The following is a 27,396-nucleotide window of genomic DNA, read 5'->3' as shown; positions in this document are numbered from 1 at the left end:
AGTCAGAAATGCTTTCAGCAGTGCCCACAATTACACTACAAAGTGCAGCTCCCACTGGTTTATGTGAGGGCCGAGTATGTGCTGGGCAGAATCAGGCTGGACTGCAACACCCATTGGTTCCAGTGGAAGTCGGGGCTGAAAACAAAACCATCCCAGCAATTGCAACCACCAGCTGACCGGGGCGACGGACTGTGGCGGACCCTATACTTGCTAGTACATACAAGAATCTGGTCTGGGAACACCTCAAAGTTTATTTTGGGGATCTCCCCAATTGAAATGGCGGACTCAGAACCCTAACCAAGAAAAGACGGAAGACAGAACAGGTCAATCCACCACCTCAGCTATATGTTGGCAGCGAAATACTGGACAAATGGAGACTCTGATGGACTATGTCAATCGGTGGATTCTTCAACAACCTCATCGTGCCTGGAGTGGCGAGACTGGCAGCGATTCATAACTGGTGAACTGTCAAAACCACTTGAGCAAAGATCTCGGAGCATGCCCTACATTGGGGACCTGGGATGGGTGGGAGACTGGGTGGGGCTTCTCCCTCGATATTCCCTTTACCTCAGATATAATGGAAACAATCGGGAAATAATAGTCTTACCCACTTCCCTATAGCCCTTATACCTTTTTACCCTAATTAACAATGTAAAGATTGTCAAAAATATAATTAAAAATGTTTTAGTAAAAAAAATTAAATCTGGTCCCTGGATTCTCAGTACCCAAGCCCGAGAGGCGTTGCTCCCTTCAGCTTTCCGCCCGCAGGTGGCAGCAGCGGGCTCCGACGCGTGCCTTGTGGGAGGACAGCAGGTGCAGCACACAGCCCGGTTCCAGCATCCGGGCGGGACGGTCTGTCAAGCCTAAGTAACAAAAGCTTGCTAAAATTGCCTCCAACCTTTCACTGTTTTGAGTGAAAACAAACAACAGCTTGGTGCAAGTACGGCAATTCATTGCTTCCCTATCCTCTTCGGTTGTTCAATTTTTTCAACCCCAGCAGCCACTCGGACCCTTTCCCCAAGGGGGATTGGCTCTAAAACTCTGTACTCCCTGGACCTCAAACCCGCGACAGGGACGGGCTGGAAGACGACCGGTGCTCCGGAGGCCTCTGAGCCTTCTCCTGGCCGCGCCCTGATCTCACCACCCCGCATTCCCCTTTCCTTAACCCTGGCCCCTTCTTCCCCGAGCACACTCAAGCCACGCACACTCCGGCTTGCTCGCGCCTAGTGCTTTGGTCTTCACTGCAGGATTAGGACCCACAGCAGCCCGGCCAGTCACGGGCATGCCCGCCTGGACCCCTCGCCCCGAAGTACCCACCGCCACCCTTGCCGCAGCTACCGCTCCAGTCCGCTCCTTCCCGCCCCGCAGCTGCCCAACCTGGGAGCCAAGTTGGCGCCCAGGGAGGAGCGGCAGGGAGCAGGTTGAAGCAATTGTTGGAGGAGGGTGAACACCTCGGGAGCGGGGGTGTCGGGGAGGGGCAGCGTCGCTGCAGGGACGCGGCGAGGACCTGGCATCGCTGCGCGCAGCAGCCGCCGCGACCGCGGAGCCGGGACGCCCCCGCCCGGCCTGCGCCCCGCCCGCCGGGCCCCGCAACGCCGGGCGCCAAGGAGCCGCGGGCGGCGCAGGGAGGCGGGCAGCTCCCCGCGCACGCTTCCACCACCCCCGGAGCCGGCGCGCGGAGAGTGCGGGGCGAGCGCGCGTCGGGCGGCGGCCGCGCTGGGGGGGTGCCGTGCGGCGAGCCGGCGCGGGAGCCGCGGGGGCGAAACTTCGGGGTCCAGATGCCCGAGGGCGCGGCGGCGCTGCCAGGCTGCCGCTGCTGCCCCTGCGGGCCCCGGGCGCGTCTCCGCAGGCGGCGCTGCCCGCGGCGCGGCGTGTGCACCGAGCGAGTGAAGGTATGTGTGGCGGGCGCGGCTGGAGCTGCTGCCGCCGCCGACGCCGCGCCAGCAGGTCCTAATGCCTGTCACTTCCCAGGACGCCGGCAGCGGCAGCCCGCAGCCCCCTAGCCCTCGGCAGGTTTGCCTCTCCTTCCCCGCCATCTGATTGGATAAAGTGGGGGCTCGACGGTGGCCGACGTGGGACAGTCTGGCTGTGGCAGGGGTCTCGGAAACCATGGGTTATTGCAGTGGCAGGTGCACGCTTATCTTTATCTGTGGCATGCAACTGGTAAGTGACACTTGGGTCCTCTTATTCTGTAATGCATCTTTGAGATAGTGTGCAGGGGAGTGGAGAAAAGGGTCTGCTATCGGTTAGGATGGTAGAGAAAAGACGGAAGGTGACAGTATATATTGCGTGTATCTAAGATTATTTCAAGGAGACACACTGTGGGGTACAGGAGAGGCGAGCCTGTCTGCTCCCTCACTCGTGTCTATCCCTCCGGAGACTGTTTGGCAAGTGTAGGGTATACTTGTGTTTGATTTCTTTAAGGAAAGCAAGATGTAACTCTTGTCCCTTTATGCTTTGAGTTTCTATTAATGTAGCAACGTGATTGCCACATACAGTTCACTACATCGGTGTTAAACTGAGACAAGTGGAGTGGTTGACTTTTCCTCTGTGTACTAATTTTGTAGCATCTTTGTTTCTTAATTGAGGGGTATTATTTTGCTTTGAATTTATTGCCTTGTAAGTATAATGGTTTGGGACAGTCAGTGCCATCGCCAAGTCTGAGAGTTTTAAAAGTGTGTAGATTGAAGAACAATACTTAGGTGAACTCAGCAACGCCATCACCATGGACTTAATCAATAACCCTTAAGTCACAACTGTTACATAGACACCCCAGGAAAATGTCCTAAATTCCATTGTGTGTGTGTGTTATTGCTTCTAAAATAGATCCTGTGTGTTCCCACGGATGAGGAATTAGGTGGACTTTCTGAGGAATGTGCAGTTTCAAAGAGGCAAGGAACCGATAATGGCAAACAACACGATGTCTTTGAATTTCACTTCCTAGAGGGTATTCAAAGCAGCAGCTGAGGTGAGGGTTTAGAGGTGAAAGTATACTACCCTGAATGTGGTTAATGTGCGGTGGAAGGTGCTTGCCTATACCTACTGTCAAACAGTTTCACTTGGAGAATAGAAAATTTTTCTCAAAAGTCACTCACCCCTCCAACAATTGTCTCCTAGAGGCAGAAAGGACTTTGAGCTCAAGGAGGTTTTTGAGTGTCCAGTCAGTGAAGTGGTCTAAAGAACAAGGCTTGCCATGCAGCCTCACAGAAGACTGTCTTCAGGGTTCGGAAACCCAGGAGTGCTTGTTGTTATGTTTAATACTTAGCTGAAGCAGTGCTTTATGCGGAATATTACCTCTGCATGTATTTCTTGCGAAGAAAGTTATCTGATGCTTTATTTTTTTGATTTGTGAATGATGTGCTTTTGCACATGGTTCTAAGAAAAAGAAGATGGAAGTATGAACATAATGTTAAGAATGTAGCATTTCCTTAGTAGTGTGTAAACTGGTTATACTTCTCTACTACAGATACACGTAAGTTTTGCAACAAAGGATTTCTACTCTTGATGCTAAAGCTAATCAGAAGAATGAGAACATTCACTGTACCAAACCACCCATTAGCCAGTTGTGCCAAAATGTATGCACAGTTTCAGAATATTCTGGTTTTATGTATGAAAAGAATACATTTGATGATTCACAGTATAAAAGCACAAAACTGAAAACGAGTGGGTGGGTGGAGTTAACTTTTAACTTTGTAAGTTAGTTGGACTTTATTATGGTGAATGTAGGCATTTGATAAAGAAAACATTTGTGTGATGATTACAAACTCCTTAAGAAGTTAAGATAATGTTAGGAAAGTGTAAGTATACTGATAGGAGAGCAAAAACCATAAAGTAGCAGAAATAAAACTACAGGTTCCCCAAGTGTGTATCTGGGTGTATGTGTGTGTGTGTGTGTGTGTGTGTACACGCAAGCATGCATGCAGTGGTGCGTTGGACAAGTGCTATAACACTTATGAAACAAATTGTGCATCATAGCTAAGTTCAACAAACCAGAGTTAGCTAGAATACAGAAGTGTTCAATCTAAGGAAGGGCACATTTGAATCCAAAGGAATATTTTTTGCTCTTTAAGAATCATGTGATTTTCCTATTCAGACTTTATGTGTCAGCAGGCTAATATAATTAGCAGCCATGTTAATGCAGATGCTGAGCAAAAAACAAAGAACAAAGAAACCCATTTGGTTTGATAGGGAGATAGGATCATACAAGCTCAGAGATTCTTGATAATCACTGGCTCATACAAATATGGTATTCAGTGTTTTTTTTTTTTAAAAAAACAATTCTTCAGCAAATTATTAGTTGCCAAGTGCTGCACTGAAACAATAGGGTGTTTATGTATCTTCCTTTTCTTGATATGTTTTTTAGAAGTTTGTGTAGCTTTGACCTACAATGGGTACTGTTTCACAAGTAAACCAGCTTCCCGGACTGTTATTACTTATGTACCACGCTTGTCATAAGTTTATCCCGTTTACTGTACTTTCGAAATGTATAATGTGTGTTGCCATGATACTTAAGCATGTTTTCTTGTAGCTGTACACAAAAGTTTATTCAAATGAATGGAAGCCGATGGTGGTCGAAGAAGGAAACTTTACTTTTCTAAAAACCTGAGTCTGCAACCTTGTCAGCAGAGTATTTCTACCTTACTTAAACTTAAGTGAACATTTTCATCTTTCTCAGTTTGTGGATGTTCTAAGTAGAGGATGATATCTCAGTGTGGCAGATGTGTGGGCTTCATTCTTCATGTTATTATTAAAGCAGACTATACAACAATCGAAATAAGCCAATCTCCATAGAAATTTATGAGCCAGGATACTGTATATTTGCTTTTAGTCATACTCAATATGACTTTAATTAATTGCTTCTTACACAAATATAGATAAACATATTCCTCTTAAAAATCAGGTTACCAGTTTATAAGACAAAAAAAATCAGAATCTGATACTATTGACAACAAATTTAAATTTTTTTCCTGAGAATGCTTTCATCTTTATGTATCATAAATTAAAATCTTTTCCCTAAATTGTTATGACAACTTTAGCTTTCATGTTAATTCCTATAAAAGGGGATGTGATCCCTGGAATCATATTTGATCATTGTAGAGCATAAATTATAATCTCAAGAAGGCTTTTTTTAAGTCATTGTACCCCAATACAATGAAAGTGAAAGCTTCATATAACAAAAAAAAAAAGTATCCCTGCATTTTTAGTGGTAGATGTAATGTTATAGGACAAGAACAATTGAACTTTGTTTTTACAACTTTAAAAGAAGTTCATTTTTTGGGGGCCCGGCGGCGTGGCCTAGCGGCTAAAGTCCTTGCCTTGAATGCCCTGGGATCCCATATGGGCGCCCATTCTAATCCCAGCAGCTCCACTTCCCATCCAGCTCCCTGCTTGTGGCCTGGGAGAGCAGTCGAGGACGGCCCAAAGCTTTGGGACCCTGCACCCACGTGGGAGATCTGGAAGAGGTTCCTGGCTCCTGGCTTCAGATAACGCACACCGGCCGTTGTGGCTCACTTGGGGAGTGAATCATCAGATGGAAGATCTTCCTCTCTGTCTCTCCTCCTCTCTGTATATCTAGCTTTCCAATAATAATATAAATCTTTAAAAAAAAGTTCATTTTTATCCAATGTTTGGTTGAATCATAGGGACCTTCCTATAAATATTGGGGAAATTACACTACTATCTTTCAGTGAGAACAGTTCTATGTTGCAATATGGAAGAACACAGTATATTTTAGATAGAAGACAGCTTTATTTTCAAGTAAGGATAATAAATACCACCCACATTTTATACATCAGACACCCACGAGACACAAGTATGTTATACACTATTGAAACAAAAATTTGGATTATATTCAACAGAATAACACTTGAAAATACCAGAATTGCCATGTGCTTCACTAACTTGGAGCAGGTGCAACTAACAATTAAATTATTACACATGTGTGTGCAGTTGTGTGAAGCAGTACATGTGAAATTTAATTAAGATTGATCATCTGTCCTTCATAATTACTAAGCATTTTCAGAGGTACACACCTATTCAGGACATAAATATCTGAAAGTAGAAATGGACTAAATAAAAACATTTGATGATAATTCTAGTGTATTTCGATAGTCATGATTAACAAGGTTCATAATTGTTTTTTGATTAGATGCTAGAAAGTTAACACTGACGTAGAATCTCTTCAAAAGTACACTTTCTATTTTCTTGCTTGGCAAGTTTAGAACTTTTTCTGCCACAAGCCCTCACTAAGATAATTGTAATTTCTTGAGTCAAATGCCGTTGGTAAGAATATCATGAGGTTGTAGCAAATCTGATTCATGAGGCCTGAAAATCCCCATTGAATAGTTTTGAAACTTAAAATGTAGAAATGTGTTAAAAGTTTTAAAAGTTGAAGAATGACTTTCTTTATAATATTTGCTGCTTTTGTCTCCAACATTTTCCTACATTTTTTGTACTCAGCTATTTCAATGTAAGTCAACACTGCTTTTCTGTGAAAGAAAAAAAAAAAAGAAAGAAAAAGAAACATTAAGGAAGGAAGGAAAGAAAGAAACAAGGAAAAATCAGGAAAGAAAGAAAAGAAAGGGAGGGAGAGAGAGAGAGAAAGGAAATAGGAGGAAAGAAGGAAAGAGAAAGAAGTGAAGAAAGGAAGAAATAAGGAAAGAAAGAATGTGAGGAAGGAAGAAAAAAGGAAAAAGAAAACTTTTTCCTGTGACCAACTCTGCTTCTTTGTTCACAAGTGATGTGGCAGCTTTCATAATATAGGTCTTTAACAGCCCTTGTAGGGGTGCTCCTCTCCCTTGTCAAAGAATAATAAAACGTGGATGGGCAACATCTTCTGTGCAGAGTGCAGGAGTCGTCTTCGGCATGGGGCCTGTAGTGGGCAGTGGCCTGGAAATGCAAGCGGGCATTGCCGCCTCCTCTCTGTCTCACAGTGCTTGACTTTGGGGGCACATTCTCTACTTTCCAGACAAGAGTATCAAAACCCACATCATAAATTCCTTAACACAGGATGCCTTGACTGTTCTGCCTAGTTTTTGTCTTCTTTGTGTGAACATGTGGGCCTGAGGGAAAAGAAATTTGAATTGTAGAAGCATCATTTGCTACTGGTAGTAAAAGACAAAAATGTTGGCCTCAGTTGCATACTACAAATCTCTAAACTTTCAAAGGTTTCATTTGACTTACATTATATGATACAATTTCAAACTCTTCAATGTCATTTTTCCCATTAGCAGTTTTGAAACCAGTATTGGTAATAATGACTGCAATAACACTGTTCCCAGGCTTGATAACACACAAGTGTCAGAAACCAAGCACGCACGTAGAAACATTTTAATTCAGTGTTCCAGATCTGCACAATAAATTGCTTATGTGTTGGCTTCTTTTGATTGTTGGCTGTTTTCAATGTAATAGTGTGTAACATACAGAAAATTAATGTCTGTGAGTGAAATTGACATCGTAGGATTTTGTTATTGTTTATAACTTTTGTCTAACCTCTTGCTGAAGAGTAGTATCCTCGCCATTTATTTGTTGAACTATTTATGTGGTGGAACATTAAACCTGTGACTCAAAAATAAATTAAAAATATGTTATTACAACTAGAACAAAGGAAAGGAAGGAGTCAAGGGAGAATGAGGTATTATTTTCTCAGAAATGTATCTATGAACTACATGAAATTTGTTCCCTTTATATTCCTAAAAATTAACATATGAAAAATACGACACATAGAGCATTAAAACCCAATGTGTTTAGAGATCCTTTTCTTCTATAATAATTATAGAGACAAGAAAGGTATTTACATCTAAATTTTGTGGGGTTGCAATAATGCAGTATGACACATTTACTGCTACTGCCCCTCTAATATTGAGGTACATATAAAAATATGATAGAGAAGATAAAATCGTATTGTTTTGCTTCTTCAGTTCAGGGAGGAAAACAAAATTTATAAACTGATTTTCTCCTTTTTAATGTTTCAGATATGTTTAGATATGAATGGTCTTCCTATTTACATGATTTATGTGGCTTCATGTCCTGAAAACAATGTTTTCTTTGCTTACAGTCTATAAAATAAACGCTGGGTCTGATAAAGAAACTTTAACATTTAATGTATACAAGCAGTTGGCTTTTTTATTTTCCCAGCTTAGAATAGGATTAACATAGCTTCTAATCATTTTTAACTTTTCAAATACTTATGGAGTGTATTTAACTTTGATTGCAAATTAAAAACCTTCAGAAAATTTATAAACGTCATTTATGTGAGTTTTGAAATAATGAAGTTTCTTTTTGTGCATATTTTATAATTTTGTATGCCTTAAGAACTACCGTGGTAAAATATTTATACCTATTGTGAATAATGAAAGCTTATTATTTACTGGAAGCTTGTTCAGGGCTACATGCTACATTAACTATTTTTGTTTCTCACTGAATTCTCTTCAGTAACCTAATTATGTAGGTAACAATATTAATTCCCTCATGTGACAGAAGAGGAAGTGGAGCCTTAAACCCCCTACCCTGATGAAGCAACTTTCTTAAGTCAACACCATACTGAGAAAGTTGAGAATTGACTCCAAGTCGGATTTTAGCTTTGTGCCATTGTGTCTCACCACATATCTTCTATGTAACCTGAAACTGTCAGTATCTTTCACTTGCCTTACTAACAAGCAAAGACCTGCTACTAATTCTTTGGTGACACAGTGGTCAGTATAGGCCTACCCAGCTCCAATGACCCGGAGAATCCAAGAATAAGAGGAGAGGCAACCCCCCGGCCCCATATAGTATCTGTTGTTGTCTCTATTAAGTTTTAAGTCTGCTTGAACTCTGCAAAGCATTTGTATTTCCACCAAACAGAAAGAATTCTTGAATGTTTCTGTTATCATTTAAAGATGGAATAAAGAAGTATAGCTGCTATGCACTTCTGGCCAAATTTTGACAGATAGCTACTCAAGTGGTTCTGGAGACCATGGTGTGTACACTTGGAGTAGCATGTGAAAAGAAGAAAAAAAAAAAAAAAGAAATACATTCATGTTTCTTAAATATGTGTTCTTTTTTTCTTGTAATTGACTCTTGATCTTTGGCTAATGAAGATTAATGCTATTGGCTTATTGTTTGTATTCCCCAATTCTATGTCCAACTACACCACAAGTAGCAGAGAATATTTGTGAAAATTATTCTTGCTGCAAAAGACATAAATAGGTTATTTAAAGTAAATTAGTACCAACTATCCTTCAACACTTATAAAGTTGCCTATTGGACTTTTTACATAGATGTCTGGAATCTGCTCAATACTTTCTGACTCCATAGATTTGATATCAAAGAATTTGCATTTCAGAGAATACTCAGAGGATACTCGTGTCACCTGTCTGGAACCCAATTTTGAGCAATACTGGGCTAGAATGTGGGTTTTCACTTAACTGTACTGCATGACTATATATGAACCTGTTTTCAAAATTCTTCAGCTCAGCTAGATAATTAGCTCGTTTCTTCCTTGGCCTGCAGCAGATGTGAAAGAACACCTTTCTTCTGTTTCTGACTTGTAACTTAGTCCTATTCAGACATTTAACTAAGAGAAATGGAAGGGCTTTTCACAAAATTTGTGTGAAATTGTGTGACTTTGCGATGGATAAAGATGTGGAAGAATGTGGAAGGACAATGCTGGGACAGAATTGGATCCTTCAAGTGCCTCATCCCTCAGTCTGAATCGGTGGAATTGCTTTTCTCTGTGCTCAGCACAGCCCTGGGGGAGAAAGGAGGGAATATGATGAAGAAATTCTGGAGTAAGTTAGAAAACTGTTCTGTGTTTAGTCCACTGCTTTTGTCCCAGACAACTGACTGGTATTAGTTTTGCTTAACAGACAGACAGACACACACACACACACACACACACACACACACACACACTTTGTGATGCTGTTTTCTTTGTTTGAAACATAGTGTAAATAATTCCTGATCCTTTTGCTGTAGAGGATGTTTAGGGTCATCCAGGGGAGAATATGTCCATAAAGTGAAAACTTTGTAGTTATTAACAGATTAATCTTTTTGAGCTTTGCATCTAGGCAACGCAGGAATTGTTTTAAGAGCATATATATATATATATATATATATATATATATATATATATATATGATTTGAGCAGTAGTGACTCCAGTTGCAACAGTGGGCTTTGTAGAAAAGAAGCTTTTTTTTCTTAATCAAATACAATCTAACATTCTGTTAGAAATAAAAATGGAGGTGATAGTTAAAAATGGTCCGAAGTGGATAAGCTAATATGCTTGTCTTTCAAATATACCTACTTTAAGTATTCATTAGAAATTAAAGTTGCACTTACATATCAATCACCATTCATTTGAGGACAGCAATTATGCAAGTGTATTTTGATGGAATCTAATCCTGAAAATGTTTTCATAGCCAAGAACTTTTATCCTCTCTCCAACCCCACGCTTGGGTCATAATATTTACTATAATATTAGCAGATCCAAGAAATTCTGCAGCAAAGAAATTCTTGCTGAATTCCATTTAGCACAGGAACTATTTGTGAAATACCTACAGTGAACCAAGAAAGTACATTTTCTTTTTTTTTAAGATTTATTTATTTTTATTGCAAAGTCAGATATACGGAGAGGAGGAGAGATAGAGAGGAAGATCTGCCATCCACTGATTCACTCCCCAAGTGACCTCAATGGCCAGAGCTGCGCCGATCCCAAGCCAGGAGCCTGGAACCTTCTCCAGGTCTCCCACACAGGTGCAGGGTCCCAAAGCTTTGGGCCGTCCTCGACTGCTTTCCCAGGTCATAGCAGGGAGCTGGATGGGAAGTAGGGCTGCCGGGGTTAAAACTGATGCTCATATGGGATCCTGGCATGTTCAAGATGAGGACCTTAGCCGCTAGGCCACCATGCCAGGCCCAAAAGTACTTTTTCTAATGCCATATAATAATCTTCCATGAAAACTAGTATTTTCAGAAAAACTTTTCATTGAAATTTGACTCTAGGCTAATCATACAGTCTAAAAGTTAATATTGAATATTTACCTAATATTTAAAGATAACAAATTTCATAATAAATGAGAGTGTTGTGGCACGGTGCATTTAGCTACCACTGTGGTTGCCTACATTTCACAGTGCACCAAAAATTTGAGTTGTGATAACTGCATTTCCAACCAGGTTTCTGCAAATGCATTCTGAAAGCAGCAGGTAATGGCTCCAGTACTTAGATTCTTGACACCTGCAATACCTACCTGGACTGAGTTGTGGATCCTGGCTTTAGATTGTCCTAACTCTCACTGTTGCAGGACTTTGGTTCCATGAGCCAGTGAATGGAAGACCTCTACACTGCTCCCCCCTTTTTGCAATTTAACTATAATAAAATAAATAAGCATTTAAAAATTCAATATGCACACACCTGTACTCATTAAACTTGTATGAAGCAAGTAGTAATAGATAAGTACATATGTCTTTTAATATACCAAATGTTACTGCAAAATGAATGGAATAGTTATTTCAAATACTTTATCATTTTTATATGTTTACGTAGTGAGTTGGTTTTTCTTTTTTTAAACAGGTTTACTTTACTATTTGAAAAAATTCCAGAAACAGAGGGAAAAGGCAGAGATTAAATTTCTTGAAATTAGGTTTCAACTGCTTGAATCCAAAACCTCTGATTTGAAATTGAGTCAGGTCCAATTATTGATGTTGCACAGGGGCTGACATTTTCAATAGTTATGGCAGGATAGTGGACTTGGAACTCCTTGGGGAAATTGTCTGATAAAACACTTTGTTTTAAAAGCAGTGGGACAGAAACCGTGTCTTTAATCCAAAACCCAGGTCTCTCTTCCAGCACTAGCCTCTACAGTTTTGCCTTTGTTGGGGGTGGAGAAGAATCCTCGTACTAACTTTAATTTTTTAAATCAGTGCTACACTATGAAACAGTAACACATTTACAATCTTCAACAATGTGATATTCTTTAGAAACAAATGGGTCTTAGTTTGGAAGAGAAGAATCAATTCAGCACACCCTATTCTTGGTAACAGAAGTCTTTGTGTGAGTCTGTATTATATTAATTGCATAATGGAATAAATAGATGCCTCAAATCCTTTAGCATAAAGCTGTATGTCCAGTCATGGAGGGAACAGTGTTGGATCTAAACTGTTCATTGTAGGGAATTCATAGGATCCTAACTTAGAGGGTCTTCTAGCCTTAGGAGATAGGGAGTGGATTTCCCAAAGTCTCATATGTAGTATGGTTTCTGGTATCAGTCAGGCACATAAAGCAGGAAGGGCTTTCACAATCTTCAAGAGAACATTTAATCCTGCTGCCCTCCAAGAGCTTAGCCCCTGGAGAAGGGCAATGCTGACTGACTTGGGATTGAGCACCACTTTAGTTGTGACAGTTGCAGTGCTCAAAGGCAGCTTGCTTTTGGAAATGATTGTTCATCCCTCTGGGTATAGTCATTCCGGTATCACTGTCTTATTAATCTATGAGAATGCAATAGTGTGCCCTATATAAGACTACCTGTAGCTCCATTGACTGCTCTGAGATGCAGGGATGATATTAGTAGATGTGAATGTATTTAATGCTACTTATTCAAAATAATGAGAGATCTACATAATTGAAAGCTTTGAACATTTCTGTAGATTTAATAATATACAAGTGGTTTATACAGAACTTTGGGCCTTTTTTCCTGTTTTAAAATAGAATTTACAAGCTTGATAGTAGTAAATAGACCTTGTGATTTTTCTGAAATATTTAAATAATGCTTATAAAATTATGTTTTTCTCACCCCATCAGCATGAATGAATAGTTTGAGTTTCGTTCATCTTTAGTAATGTGTGTTTCCATTGTATTCAGTCAAAAGATGTTCATTAGTGTGTAGTTCCTGCATGGTATTTATGAAACTAAGCCTTGCTTTTCTATTGGCCTGGTATAATTGGCATTCATTTTTCTTCTGTAAGATTGTGAGGGGAAGCATGTGAATGTAGGAGGAACACCTGCTTGTCTAACAGTTCAAAAGCAAATGAACTTTACTGTGGGTTAAACAGAAAGTTTAGGTTTTATTGTGAAGTTTTCTGTAGATTAATGACTGAATTTTTTTGTTGTTTTAAACATATTTTTATTGCATTTCATTTTTTAAAATTAGTTACATTGCATTATGTGATACATTTTTTATGCACTGGGATTCCCCCCGCCTCTCCCCAAACCCTCCCCCCACGGTGGATTGCTCCACTTTGTTGCATTTCCATAGTTCAAATTAAATTCAGTTGACATTCTTTCATTGGAGGTATTTACCAAGCATAAAGTCCAGCGTCTTATTGTCCTGGTAAGTTCAATGGTTTCTTGGTGAGACCATCTCTGGTGTGAAGGTAGAGCCGGCAGAGTATCATCCCAATCAATTGAAAGCCCCAACATAATATTTCCAACCATTTACAACATTGTGGCATTAATTGACATGGTATTGATTAACCAATATGTTAATAGGAAAATGCAGGTTCTCAACCACAACCTGTGACTTCTTCATAGACATTTCAATTTTGGTTTATATTCAGCCGTGTTCCATACACCTTAAAATGGCTTAGATTGCTATTCAGCTGTCTCATGCCTATTTTAATTTTAGTATTTAGCAGTTTATAGCATTGAAGCACATTTTCGCTGAACCTGGCTGTTTTTCAGGTGGTCTAACTCTATAATTCTAACAGGATGTCAACAGTTTAGGTGAGCATGTTTAGGAGGGGTGTGCAAAGAAATCTTCCATACCCCAGTGAGGAGTAACTAATCTTTGTGTCCCACCCAGTAAGTTATAAGTGCATCCCCGCTGACCGTTTCCTGTCTGTTTCTAAGCTTTCCTTGTTGTTCTCTATCTATTCTAGTTTGGTTTGTTTGTTTGTTTGTTTGTTTGTTTGTTTGTTTTGAGGGGTTTCTGGAGCTTACTGATGGTTATTACGAGAGGGGGTGGGGACCCAAAATTGGAAGCAGACAAGGACCAGAGAAAGCTCCTCTCCCTAGTCCTGAAGGAAGTTTACTGTTCTTCTGTTTCTGTGGACCGCTCAGGGATCCTGGTTGTTGTTCCAATGTCCTTGGATCCTGCAGGGCAGGATTTGGGCTTCTTCCATCCTATGTGGTAGATCCAATTGGGTGTGGGTGACCTCAGAGTTCTTGGCCTCCGAAGGCACTCCATTTCCCCGTGGTCTCCTTGGCAGTAGGGATGTAGTCCTCGGTGTTCATACTGATAGTCCTTGGTGAGGATCTAGGAGTCTTCAGGTTTGGGATAAAAGCCTCCTCCTGTCCGCCTGCTCCACTCTGGGGACCCTTCCCTGCTCTATGCTCCTGACCTCCTGTTAAGAGGTTGTTAGGATTACTCCTGATTCCCCCATTTGCCTTTGTAGTTTTGCTATTGTCTAATGCTAATTCGAGTCTGTTGTCTATGAGTTACCAGTTATGATCCTGATAGGTTGTATTTCCCGTCTTCCTCACACCTTCTAGGGTGATGTAAGATTTCTCTGCTCTCGGGCCCGGCAGCGTGGCCTAGCGGCTAAAGTCCTCGCCTTGAACGCCCCGGGATCCCATATGGGCGCCGGTTCTAATCCCGGCAACTCCACTTCCCATCCAGCTCCCTGCTTGTGGCCTAGGAAAGCAGTTGAGGATGGCCCAAGGCTTTGGGACCCTGCACCTGCATGGGAGACCTGGAAGAGGTTCCTGGTTCCTGGCATCGGATCGGCGCGCACCGGCCCGTTGCGACTCACTTGGGGAGTGAATCATTGGATGAAAGATCGTCCTCTCTGTCTCTCCTCCTCTCTGTATATCTGGCTTTCCAATAATAATAAAATTAAAAAAAAAGATTTCTCTGCTCTCCCTCTCCTTTTCCAAGTATCATGGGGTCTTACAAGTACATTAGGTTTTACAATTCTTTGATGTAGATCATAAGCAATCTGCTGGCATGGATGTGGGGAGAAAGGCACCCTCCTTCACTGCTGGTGGGAGTTTAGGCTAGTACAACCACTTGGAAATCAGTATGGAGAGTGCTTGGAAAATTGCAAATAAACCTGCCATATAACCCAGCAATCCCGCTCTTAGGAATATACCCAAAAAGAGTGAAATCTGCATATGAGAAGGGGATCTGTAATCCTATATTTACAGCAGCACAATCTGCAATAGCAAAGTCATGGGAACAAACCAGATGTGCATCCAAGGAAGAGTGGTTAAAGAAACTGTGGTACATCTACTCTATGGAATATTATTCAGCTATTAAGAAGAATGATATTATTCTATTTACAACCAGGTGGTCCCAACTAGAAGCCATTATGCTCAGTGAAACAAATCAATCACAAAAGAACAAATGCCATATATTCTCTCTCATATAAGGAGGCCAACATGGAAAGTGTAACTCCAACAGTCAAATCTATACTTTTTTTTTTTTTGGTGATTGTTTGCTCTTTTGGCTGTATCTCATATGTTTTGATGTTTTTATGTCAATTTGTTTGCTTCCAAATAATCTCTATTCTCTAGAATTCATCCAGTGCTCATGAAGTATATGATGGCATCACATTTCCCAAAAGACTTCTGTGTTTCCTTTTAGTTAAGCATGTGTTGCTTACTCAGTGGCACATTGTTTTAGCAGGGTGCTACAACTGGTTGTTGATGTTGTTGTTCTTGTTATTGTGATCGATGTGGCTGTTATGAAATGATGTCAATCCGAAAAACAGTAATATTATTTCAACCCCAAACAGCCTGTATCTCATGCAATAAGATATTGTGAAGTAACCAATGATATGAGGCAGATTGCTTATGATCTACATCATGACTGAATTTTCTTGATGACATATTTCTGGTTTTATCAGAAACTTTCTTGGGACAGTCCCCAGGTATTAGATGATTGGGACAGTGCCTTTCTAGTTTACTATTTAACAGATTGTGCTGGACTGGATTTCTTTTTTATTTAGAAAAAAAATGCCTCAAAAGTAAGGCAGATAGCACAGGTTAAACTTTAGTAAAAGTAAACCTTGCAACAGCAGCATTTGGTAGCACATAATTATTTGTACTTTTTGTTTTAATCCTTAAAGTTTTTGGCTTATACTTTCTTTTTATAAGAATAGAATGATTATTGTTACTACTGCTGCACATTTTTCATGCTGTTTCTGTTAAATATCATACCCTAAAATAATAGTTTGCCAATTAAATTGGGAGGAGGAAGTTCTAGTGTATTATTTTTGAAGTTTATATAGTGGTTTACTGTGGACTTTGCATGTGTTTATTAGTATTTTGTGTTTACTTCCAGTAGACCGATTGTTTAATCTAAATGTTATATGAATGATAAATTTATATGTAGGTAAGACTCAGATGTGTGTAGGGCTGTGCCATGGGTGTTGAAGGATGAGAGGAAACTCTAAAACATTCACTTGGAATTGGTTGCTAACTTGCAGTGCTGTTACAGTTGTGACTATTTTAAACTCATTGTATTAATGAATGGATGGTGTGAGGAAATTAGGTAATTACTAAATCAGCTTCATCAAGTAGGATTTACGAAATGTCTTCACATGAATAGAGTAATGAACATGTGCTGCATAAATTAAGTCTAACTTTCTACCCTTTTGGAAATAAGGATATGATCTAACTGAAAGAAGTGTCAAGGCATGCTCTCCATCATAAATCTCATGTGTAGTTGTTGTGATAATTAAAGATTACAAAAATGGCAACCTGATCCTTATTGTTTGACTATGTACTGAGACATGTATTAGAGAAGTAAGAATAAATCACTAAAGCAAATCATGAGAATTAGTGTAATCAAAACATAACAGGCTGGCGTATGACATTTCTATACCAAAAGGTTAGATAAATGACCATTGTAAGTGTAAGAAATGAAAACAGTAAAGCTGTGAGAAATGAAGACTACATGTGCGGAGCACACATGCACAACAGCACTGTTATATTAACAGTGCTGGGGAGATGAGGCAGGGAAGAGATGAGGCAAGAATTTGGTTCATGCTTGGACTTGAACCCCCTTTGAAGTTGTTCTGACCTTGTAGGAACACACATCCCTTTAGATGTTCATCATTATGGTGCATGACCCCAGAATACCACAGCAGAATCAAGCAACTGTATAACAGTTGCATAGATTTGTCACAAGCCCTGTGGAGAGTGTGAGGGCAAAGCTGCAATAAATTAAAAGGTTGCTGAATTGGTTCAAAGCTATGCCTGCATTGGTAGGAGGAGTCATTTCTCCAGTTGTATCCACGTTTCTAACATTGGAATGAAATGGCATAAAATGGAGGTTTTCTTCTTCATGCAGCAAAACTAAGGGCTTATGGGAGTTTATGAGAATAAACTGATCACTGGAAGACATCGTGAGAAATGGTGGAATATGGTAATGTCAACCTGGGAAAGTGTTGTTAAAAGCTGTTCCTATAGGTTTGCCACCAAACTAGGTAGTATTTATTTACTGAGAAGGCTAGAAGGCAATATGCCCAGTTGTTGGAACAAGAATGCTATTGTGCATGTTGGCTTTACTTAAGATGATGAGAAATAATGGGTTGTAGAGAAACACTATGAGAAGATATCAAGGTTTTTTGGAAAGTGTACATGGTTGTGAAAATTAGGCAAGAGTGGAATTTCAAAACATATATATATGTATATATGTATATATATGTTTATATGTATGTATATGTTTATATGTATATATATATATATATATATATATATATATATATATATATGTTTGGGAGGAAAAGGGAGTAAGCTAATCAGTGATATATGGGACCATTTGGAAAGGCTGCAGTGGTTCCTTTATGAGTGTGAGTAGAATGATGGTAGAAGGCAAAAGCGTCTCAGACAATGTGTTTTGCTTGCTTGGAAGATATCACCATTATGGACTAGTTTTTTGTTTGTTTGTTTTTTACTTTTTTTTTTACTTGAGGGCTACTTTATATCTCATAGGACAGTATCCTTCTCCTGTACTGGCTAGATACCAGTAACATACTCCCAATTGTGACAACCAAAATGTCCCTAAACATGGCCAAATTACAAAATAGTCCTCTTGCTGAGATCCACTGAGCTCAAGCAAGGAACTGGCAAGAGTACTTAGATACAACCAGAAATGTTCTTCCTAGTGCATTTTGTGCTGTTCAGAAAGAGAAGATGAGTTTGAAAAAGGAAGAGAGTAATCTCTGAAAATTCTTACCCTAATCACTATGTAGAGGTGAGTGGATTAACGGTTCTGAAGGCATGGGGAAAGCAGGATGAAAGAAAAGGAGATCAAGACAGGAGTGGTGGGTAAACATTTAAACATTTGTGTGAATATTGACTGGGAGGCAGAGCTGAATCTGGATTTATTTGAAAGTTGCTTTGTATGGGTAATTATGGGCTCAATCAAGCATTTTTTTGGTGGTTTTGCTCAGTTTCGTTTGAGTGAGGTAAGTTTTATCTAAGATTCAATGAGTGTCACTTTTTCTTTAGTGTCAGAGAAGACAACTAATGACTATTTGAGACTCTTAATTTGCCTTCTCACAAATGTGGTATTCTGCTAAAATGAGAATATATTTCTTCGTGAATGATCTTAAGAAAGATTTAGAGAAGAAATGCATACATTGGGAAAAAGACACATAATTACTTATAGAAACCTAAACATTTTTCCTGAATATGAAAAAAAATTAGGTCAAATTATTAGGTATGTTTTAAAAGGAACAAGACATTTGTAACAAGTTTTGAGAATGACATCCAGCTGAAGTTTTGAGACTGGCATCCAGTTGAAGTTTCACATGTGCCACTTGCTATTCGTCTCCTTGCTACTCCATCTGGAAAAGCAGTTGGAGGACGGCCCAAATGCATGAACCCCTGCACTTATTAACGAGGCACAAAGAGAATTCTAAGGTCGTGGCTGTGGCCTATTGTGGTCATTTGGAGAGTGAATCAGAAGATGGAAATTATGTCTCTCAGAATTACTACCTCTTTTTAACTCTGTCTTTTAAAGTTTTTTTTAAAAAGTTAAGAATGAGATTGTAGGTGAGAAATAATACTGTTTCCAGTCTCTAAAGTACTTAGAAACTTCTCCTTGCTCTTACAGGAACATAATATGCATAAACAATCAGACACACACTTTCATAAACATTGTCATTCAGGAATGAAAACCCTTAAACTATTCATAGTGTTAAGGTGATTTTTGACACCCAATGATGTTTAGTAAGTAAGTATTTTGATATTTGACATTTAGATTCCCCAGAAGGCTGCTATTGCTGAATAACTATACTAAAGTAGAATTTTTTATTAATCCTATATAGTGTGCATTTTTGTCTTTATCCAACATGATTTTTAAGGTCTATTTTTATTAGAAAGGCAGATTTATGGAGAGGATACACAGAGAGAAAAAACATCCATCCATTGGTTCACTCCCCAAGTGGCCACAACTGACTGAGTGTAGCCAAACAAAGGAGCTGATATAAACCCAAGGATCAAGACCTTCTTTTGGGTCTCCCACATTGGAGCAGGGTCCCAAGGCTTTGAGCCAACCTCTACTGCTTTCTCAGGCCATAAGCAGCTAGCAAGATGGGGAGTAAGGAATCAGGACGTGAACCAGCAACCTGTATTGGATCCCCACGCTTGCAGGTGGATGAGCCCTTGAGCCACTGTGCCCGCCCCACCATGATTTCTTGTGTAAAATATTTAATGATTTCTTATTTGCTGTCCTTGAAGGGAGAGTAATGGATTACATTACTTCTGATTTCTTTTAAGTTTTATTTACTCGTTTTTGTTTTTTGAAAATATGGGAGGAGAGAGTTTTGCTCTGCTGTTTCACTCCCTGAAGTGCTCAGAGTTCAGGGTTGGTTAAGGATGAAGATACAAACAAAGAACTACAGCTGGGTCTCCTAGAAGGGTGACAAAGGACCAGGTATTTTTGCCATCACCTTCTTCCTTCCTGGATGCACATTTGCTTGAAACTAGTTAGGAAGCAGAGTTTCAAGCAATAAGGGTGTGGGTATGCCAAACAGCATCTTCACCATTTTGCCACAGTGCTTGCCAGGACTTCTTGAAGGTCCATCTAGAAGGATGGCTTCAAATTTAATTCTTTCAATTTAAAGGTGTTTTTCTGTATAAGAGCCTGCTAGGAGGTGCTTTTCAGTCCATGGAAGTGCAGATAGCAATTCATAGATCACCGTCTGTATTATTCTCTAAGACATAGAAGGACATAATTGCAGGAAAAGAGTCAAGAACAAGCAAGGAAACACAGGAAAAATTTAGCAATTATATAATTAAATGCTGGTGAGCCTTTGTTTATTTGCACTTGGGTGTAATTCTCCAAAAACATCTTCTGAACGTCCAGGTGAGTGTGAATTGTGTGTGCATAGGCGTTGGTTTAGCTATTCCTAGATACAAAAAGGAAGAAAGAAGTTTGTGTACTTGAATACGGTCTTCCCTTAATGTACCATTCTTCTGGATGTGCTGGGTTTTCAGTAGGACCTTTTGCCAAGTAATCCTTATAAAAAGTAGGAATATTGTATCTGTACATCTCCTTTAAAGCATCAATGCCAAATGAAATGGAGATGCGTAATGGTGGAGATCTTTGTATTATGTTTAAAACAGTGGAAGTTTAGGTAGGTCAGATTGCAAATATCTGCCTCCCCCTCCCCCTGGAATTTAGCCAGGACACACATTAGTGCACGCTACTTTCTGTCTAGCCTAATTAAAGGATTGTTGAGAACTAAAAAGAAGTTGACTGGCTTGTGAAAGTCAGTGGTTGCTAAAATTTCTCAGTTATAAGTGCTTAAAAATATGACCTTTTTTATGCTGGGGTCATGCTATTAATTTAAGTTTGCCAATTATCTAATTAGAAAATACAATATGAACAGAGTCTGGAGGATTTCCAGCCTTACTTGTAATGTAAAGAAGTGGAAAGAACTATGTTCAATTAAAGTAACACATTGGAAAACTAGGTTTGAGACAGGCCTTCAGATACTATATACCAGTGGAGTAATTATTTAGGATACACTGCCAGTAAAGAGACAGCAACGGGACACCTGTGAGTTAGCTTTTAAAGGTAGAGATATGTTCCAGTCCCCACACTAGCTGTTGCACTAGAATGGAAAGCTAGAAAGCAGAAGCGACTCTGCTGACTTAAGACAAATAGTTGGCTTTGGACATTATGCCATATTTTTCAGCTCAAATAGTTCTTTGTCAAAATAGCAGAAAGAGAAGGAACAGTCTGATATGATTTCACATTCTTCCCTGCACTTTATATTTCCTTGAGATAAAAAAGAGTAGATATAATTATTCTGTGTATTTTCTAAAGATGAGGCCCTGGAACCGAGCATCCTGTTTTAAGTTTCTAACAGCCCTGAGTTTAGTTATCATCAGCATTTTTATAATTATACCAGATCTGGAACAGTGGTGCACCTAAAAATAATTTTTCAAAACATTCTGTTAAACCTCTTCTACATGTTACCTGCCAGATGAAGCGAAAAGTATTGTTAAGTATATTATCCTCCTAGATAATGGGGGTATAGCAGAAAGTAATAAAAGAGCCAAAAACAGTATTGCCATTGCAAAGTGGACGTCATTGACTGGATATCTGATGAATCATTAATTAATCATTGTTTCTCATTCTCCTACTTAAGTGGCTAACAGAGACTTTAGTGTTTGTATAAAGCACTGGAAAATGTAGTATTGGTGCAAAGAAAAGTGAACTTGTTCTTTACAAAGGAGCTTTAACAGGGAAAGTTTTAATTTGAACTTTAAAATCTTTGTCAGGTTCTTTCATGATTATTGGAGAAAATATTTACCATGCGCATGGCAGTGTTCAGGGTGTGCAGAACTATTTAATACCCTCTTTCTGCTGTCCCATGCTGGCCATTCAGATGCTTTACAGCTGAATAAACCACACCATCATTTGGGTGGCTGTGCCAGGCCAGAACTGAGAATAAATCATGTACTGACTAGAGGTGCATTTATTTATTTATTTTTCACTGAATTGAATTGAATTCTTAAAATTTGATACTGTCTGTGAAATTGTTCGAATTGCATTGGCAACCTTTGCTATTTAGCCATATCTCTCAAGAATGATTTTATCCAAAGCCAAGAGAAAGGTGCCATGTGATATGAAAGCTAAAGTATAATTTCTTTAAAGTATTCAAGGTATAATATATCAAATAACAGGTGAACTTTAGGTCTTTACTCAGTAAGCATTTAAAACAAGCGTATTAAAACAATAGAAGAAAAGACGTTTTAGATGTTTCACTATGATTTGGCCTTAGAAGCAGAACAACTGATGGTCAACACCAATGAAGCTGCTTAGGATTGATTTGCGTCATTACCATTGTGTTTTAATGAGTAGTATAATTTACCAGCCAATCATGTGTGGCTTCATCATTATGCAAATTGAGCCTGGAAGGGAATCAATACACTGACTTGAAAAGGATATGTGGTGAAAGTCAGGTATTTCTGTGACCAACGGACTTTCATGTCTACATTGGTCATTTCTCTTACCACTGGGAAACTGAAATAATTTGAAAATTCAATGAAATATGGCTCTTCACATTGTCCTTCACTGCATTGGAAGAAAGCATCTCATCTTTAGCTTGGAGGATGGAAGCATCTGGTGTCAGGCCAGGTGCTGATAGTACTAATGTTGATATAAGATGATGTTTAAATGGATACTGTGAAGGGAATCATTCTCCCTAAATTTGATCATGCCATTTTTTTGATCTGACATTTGACTTTTCATTATGCTGAGAGAGTTGGAAATCTCAAAACCAAACAGCTGCAGCTTATATATAATATAGATACTATAAAGTTACCTCACAAATCATGTGCTATGAGGGGTCTTTATATTTAGAAAGAATTATGTTGTGCAACAAGAGGTAATTATGTTTATGTTTATGCTGTTTAGAGAGACCCATCCTTTGACTGTACTGGGAATCTGTGGAGAAATAGATGGTTGGGGCAGTGAACGAGGCTATGAGAAACCCATATATGCTCTGTTCACTGATTAACAATATCAACTAAACTATGAAGAAATGGAAACCTGGTGCTTGATTGTATCATTTGGTAAGAGTGAAAACACAGGGCCCAGCATGATAGTGTAGTGGTTAAAGTCCTCGCCTTGCACGCCTGGGATACCATATGGGCGCCGATTCTAATCCCAGCAGCTCCACTTCCCATCCAGCTCCCTGCTTGTGGTCTGGGAAAGCAGTCGAGGACGGTCCCAAAGCCTTGGTACCCTGCACCTGCGTGGGAGACCCCAAAGAAGCTCCTGGCTCCTGGCTTCAGATTGGCTCAGCTTCAGCCATTGCACTCACTTGGGGAGTGAATCAAAGGACAGAAGATCTTCCTCTCTGTCTCTCCTCTTCTCTGTATATCTGACTTTCCAAAAATAAATAAATAAACAAATAAATATTGAAAGAAAAGAGTAAAAGCATAGACATCTGGTAATGGCAAATGCTGATATGTGATGGCTGATGGATAGTTTGATAGAGTAGTTGGGAGGGTGCTTGGTCAGAATTCTAAGAGAGATACAGAGGAAGGGGTAACATTACTGTTGGGAAGCCATTTAGTTGGAAAAGGGAGAACATGTGAGAAAGACTAGGAACTAATCTTGAACTCTTTTGTACTATCGTGAAAATAATTATCATAGTAGATAGAAAAGAATTATGATTTTTCACTATACCCGTGCTAAGTCTGTTGAGAGGTCAAGGTTAATAACTGAAGCGAGTAAGAAAGAGGGAATATGCTAGGCGTTGCATTTTAAAATATCCTGCATAGCAGGGATTTTAAGAGAAGAATGAATGGATGAAAGACATACATACTTGGAGTAGCTGCAGAAGGGCCATATACTGTGCGATGAGAAGATTGCATAGAAGCACATAGAATGAGCAATCAGGAGGTTAAAACACTGAAAAGAATGTGAATGGGTCAGAAAGGTTGAAAACACGGTGTGGAAACTACAAATATTCAGTAAAGCAGTTTCTTTATAGTATGAGGAACTTAGGGAGAAGTAAGTGGTTACAGAACAAAGATGAAAACACTGAGAATGTTAATTTTCTTGTTAAAAGTATTTCTTTAAAACAATTGTTCTGGATATATTCCTAGGAGTGCTATTGCTGGATCATACGGTATGTTGATTTTGAGTTGTTTGAATATTCTCCATACTGATTTCCATAGAGGCTGTACCAGCCTGCAGCCCCACCAGCAGTGGAGTAGGGTTCCCTTTTCCCCGCAACCTCGCCAACAAGTGTTGTTGGTGCTTTTATTCATGTGGGCCAGTCTTACTGGCATTAGGTGGTACTTCATTGATGTTTTAATTTGGATTTCCCTTATTGCCAGGGAACTTGAGCATTTTTTCATATGTTTATTTGCCATTTGGGTTTGTTCCTTTGTGAAGTGTTTGCCCATTTCCCGTGCCCATTTCTTGAGTGGCTTGTTTGTTTTGACATGCACTCCTATGTTCATAGCAGCACAATCAGTAATTGCAAAAACATGGAAGCAGCCAAAATGCTCATCAACAGAGGATTGGATAAGAGAGCTATGGTTCATCTACTCCATGGAATACTACTCAGCTATTAAAAAAAACAAAATGCATTTCTTTGTGGCCAAATGGGCCAAACTGAAAACCATAATGCTAAGGGAAATGAGCCAGTCCCAAAAGGTTAAATACCACATGTTTGCCTTAATTTAAGATGATATGATGTTATGTATAACATGTTATGTTATGAATGGTGTATGTTGTGTATAAACTAAAATTGAAATGTCAATGAGGTGGTCACAGAAGGTGGCTAGGAACTCGCATTTACATTTAACATATTGGTTACTCATTACTATGTCAATTAATTCCATAATGATGTAAATTTTTGCTGATGGTATGTTGGAGCTTTCAATTGACTGGGATGATACTCTGCTGGCTCTGTCTTCAGACCAGAAAGGGTATACCTAAGAAGCCGTTGAACTTGACTGGACAATAAGATGCTGGACTCTATGTTTGGTATATGCTTGCAATGGGGGGATCTCAACTGAACTTGAGCTGTGGTTATGCAACAAGGTGGAGGAATCCACCAGAGTGGGAGGGTTTGGGGAGAGGTGGGGAGAACGCAAGTACCTATGAAACTGTGTCACATAATACAATGTAATTAATGAATTAAAAATAATAAATAATTTAAAAAAATAAATAAAGGGGACAGCTTTCAAAAAAAAAGTATTTCTTTAAAAGGTTAAATTATTGGTAGAGAGAGAGAGGGAGAACAAGATCAAGGGTGAGATCCAGAAATCTTCCATTTTCTGGTTCATTTCCCAAATGCTCACAAAAGCCAGTACTGGATTAACCTGAAATCAGGAGGCTGTAGCTTCATCCAGGTCTTCCTAAAATGTGACATGAACCTAGGCTCTTGAGCCATCACTCCACTTGTGTCAGCTGACTCCAACACAGTAATCGATCAGAAATAAAGCAGTTGTGAATTCTGGTCATACTCATATGTCCACAAAGGAGTCTTCACCATCTGTGACATAAGTCCCTTTCATAGACCACTTCTTTTGGACATTAAGGAAATAGCAGATTGGAAGACAGTATTCTTTAGATTTTATTCTGAATTTTTAATTAATTGCATGTCCTATGACCATTTATCCAACAGAATTTATCTGCTGATAGTATGTATTTCTCATTTAAGAATCACGTTTGAGCTTTTGACCATCATCATGTGTAAACAAAGACAACATATTCACGATCCTGGAAAGTGGAAGCGGTGCCTAGGGATTCAGGAAAACAAATCTTGCAAAGTCTATCTGTTCTTTAGCCCCTCATCAGTAAGCGATGATTCCCAGCCTTCACTGAAACTCTTATTTTTACTCTGAAACTAATTTATATAAACATGATTACTTTGTTGTTGTTGTTGTTGCACAGCACAGTACTTGAAGGGACATGAATAGAGATCTTGTCGTAACTACATCAGTGACAATATAAATTACATGACCAGGTAAAATATAAGGGGGCGAAAGATAGGTCTGGCAAATCTAAAAATTGCAAAGTATAGCAATCGGGCTATGTTTTGGGGGTAGAGGGAACTACAGTCAATTCTTCACACCTTATTTCCCCTAAAGGGTGTTATTATAGAGCCCAAAATATTTCATACCTTGAAGTAACAGTCCATTTGTCCATTCAGCGTGGGGGATTCTAGGCATTCAAAATTAGGGCCCATGATTTGGAACCAGGACACTGGGCTTCCTTTTTGCTTTGCTGCCTAAAGGAAAAAATGGATTCACAAAGATTTGACTCAAAAAGCAAAAGCATTCATGGTATGCTCTTGCAGAGAATTCCAGTATTAATTTTTTTTCCTGGCTGTTCTAACCAACTAAGGAATATGCAGCTGAAATGTGGGTGGGTGGGAGGGAAGAGAAGTGAAGGCCAAGATCACTACAGCTGCCTACTGGGTTAGAGGGTCTGCTGAGAGCCTGCTTTCAGGGTCAGAGGTGATACCCTCCAGTTGTGTCTTCACAGAGTGGAAATTGTGATGGGTGTCCCTTGAACTTCTTTGGGAAGGGCAAAAATCCTGTTCATGAGGCCCACATCCAAACAACATCACTTGGGGTTCAGCATTTCAGCATTTGCTTTTCAGAAGAACACACACTTAACAATAATGTAAGAGTCATATTCTTTTTTTGAAAAAGAGTGGTTTTTCAAAAAAAAATGAAATAGCAATTGTGTTCAAAAGGTGTTTTTAGGATTGTAATACTAGCTCATTGATAAGGTTTCTCTAAAAATCTGTGGCCAGTGTATACTAACATCTCGACTTCCACTTTTAAAATTACCAATTTATGGGCTACAGTGCGATACTTTGGTACATTTGTATCATGTGTAATGATAAGATCAGGGTATTTGGCATGTGTCATATATATTAAGAGCATTCAAAATTATCTGCTAGGTATGTTGAAATATCAGGCTGTCAGCAATAATTATCCTCCCTGCCATTATTTGAACACAAAGATAAAGATATGTATCAGTGTAATACATTTATCATGAAAAGATTTTACTTCACCCTTCCCCACATCTGCCAACTGTTCTGCATCATTTTTTCAATGTTTGAAATGGATAATTTGGTTTCTCTCAGATTCTATTAAAGGGATCATTAGGGTATTCAGGATGGGTTAAATGGACATATTTGATTGCCCAGGGCAGAATTTCATGCTGAGTTTTGTTTTGACAGTCACGGAGACTGACCCAGCTGTATGATTTAGCAGCAGCAGACACCTTTCCTGGGTATGAATTAAAAATCTTGAGTTTGTTTAAAGAATTATCTAACTGTGAAAACCATGATGAACACCCTTATGTGTATTCAGGATAATATGTGTTCTCAAATACTGGTCCATCTCATTTCAAGTGGTAGAATAAGTATCATTAAATTGGGACAGCCTTTTTCTGGAAGATTTAGATTAAGAGTGATTAAGA

At 39.3% G+C, this 27,396-nt stretch overlaps 1 protein-coding gene across 1 annotated transcript in view; it reads left to right on the top strand.

Moving 5' to 3' along the window:
* Nucleotides 1-1,957: 1,957 nt before the first annotated feature.
* Nucleotides 1,958-27,396, top strand: part of NKAIN2 (sodium/potassium transporting ATPase interacting 2) — a 986,696-nt gene continuing 961,257 nt past the window's right edge. Inside the window, exon 1 of the mRNA XM_004587217.4 lies at nucleotides 1,958-2,163. Within this exon, the coding sequence (XP_004587274.1) occupies nucleotides 2,110-2,163 (54 nt within the window). The 5' untranslated portion in view covers nucleotides 1,958-2,109. The remainder of the gene's footprint in view (nucleotides 2,164-27,396) is intronic.

This window comes from Ochotona princeps, chromosome 1 (genome assembly GCF_030435755.1).
Source record: "Ochotona princeps isolate mOchPri1 chromosome 1, mOchPri1.hap1, whole genome shotgun sequence".
NCBI classification, from domain to species: domain Eukaryota; kingdom Metazoa; phylum Chordata; class Mammalia; order Lagomorpha; family Ochotonidae; genus Ochotona; species Ochotona princeps.
The sequence above is the reverse complement of the archived record's forward strand: the minus strand, read 5'-3'. Positions and strand labels throughout refer to the sequence as shown.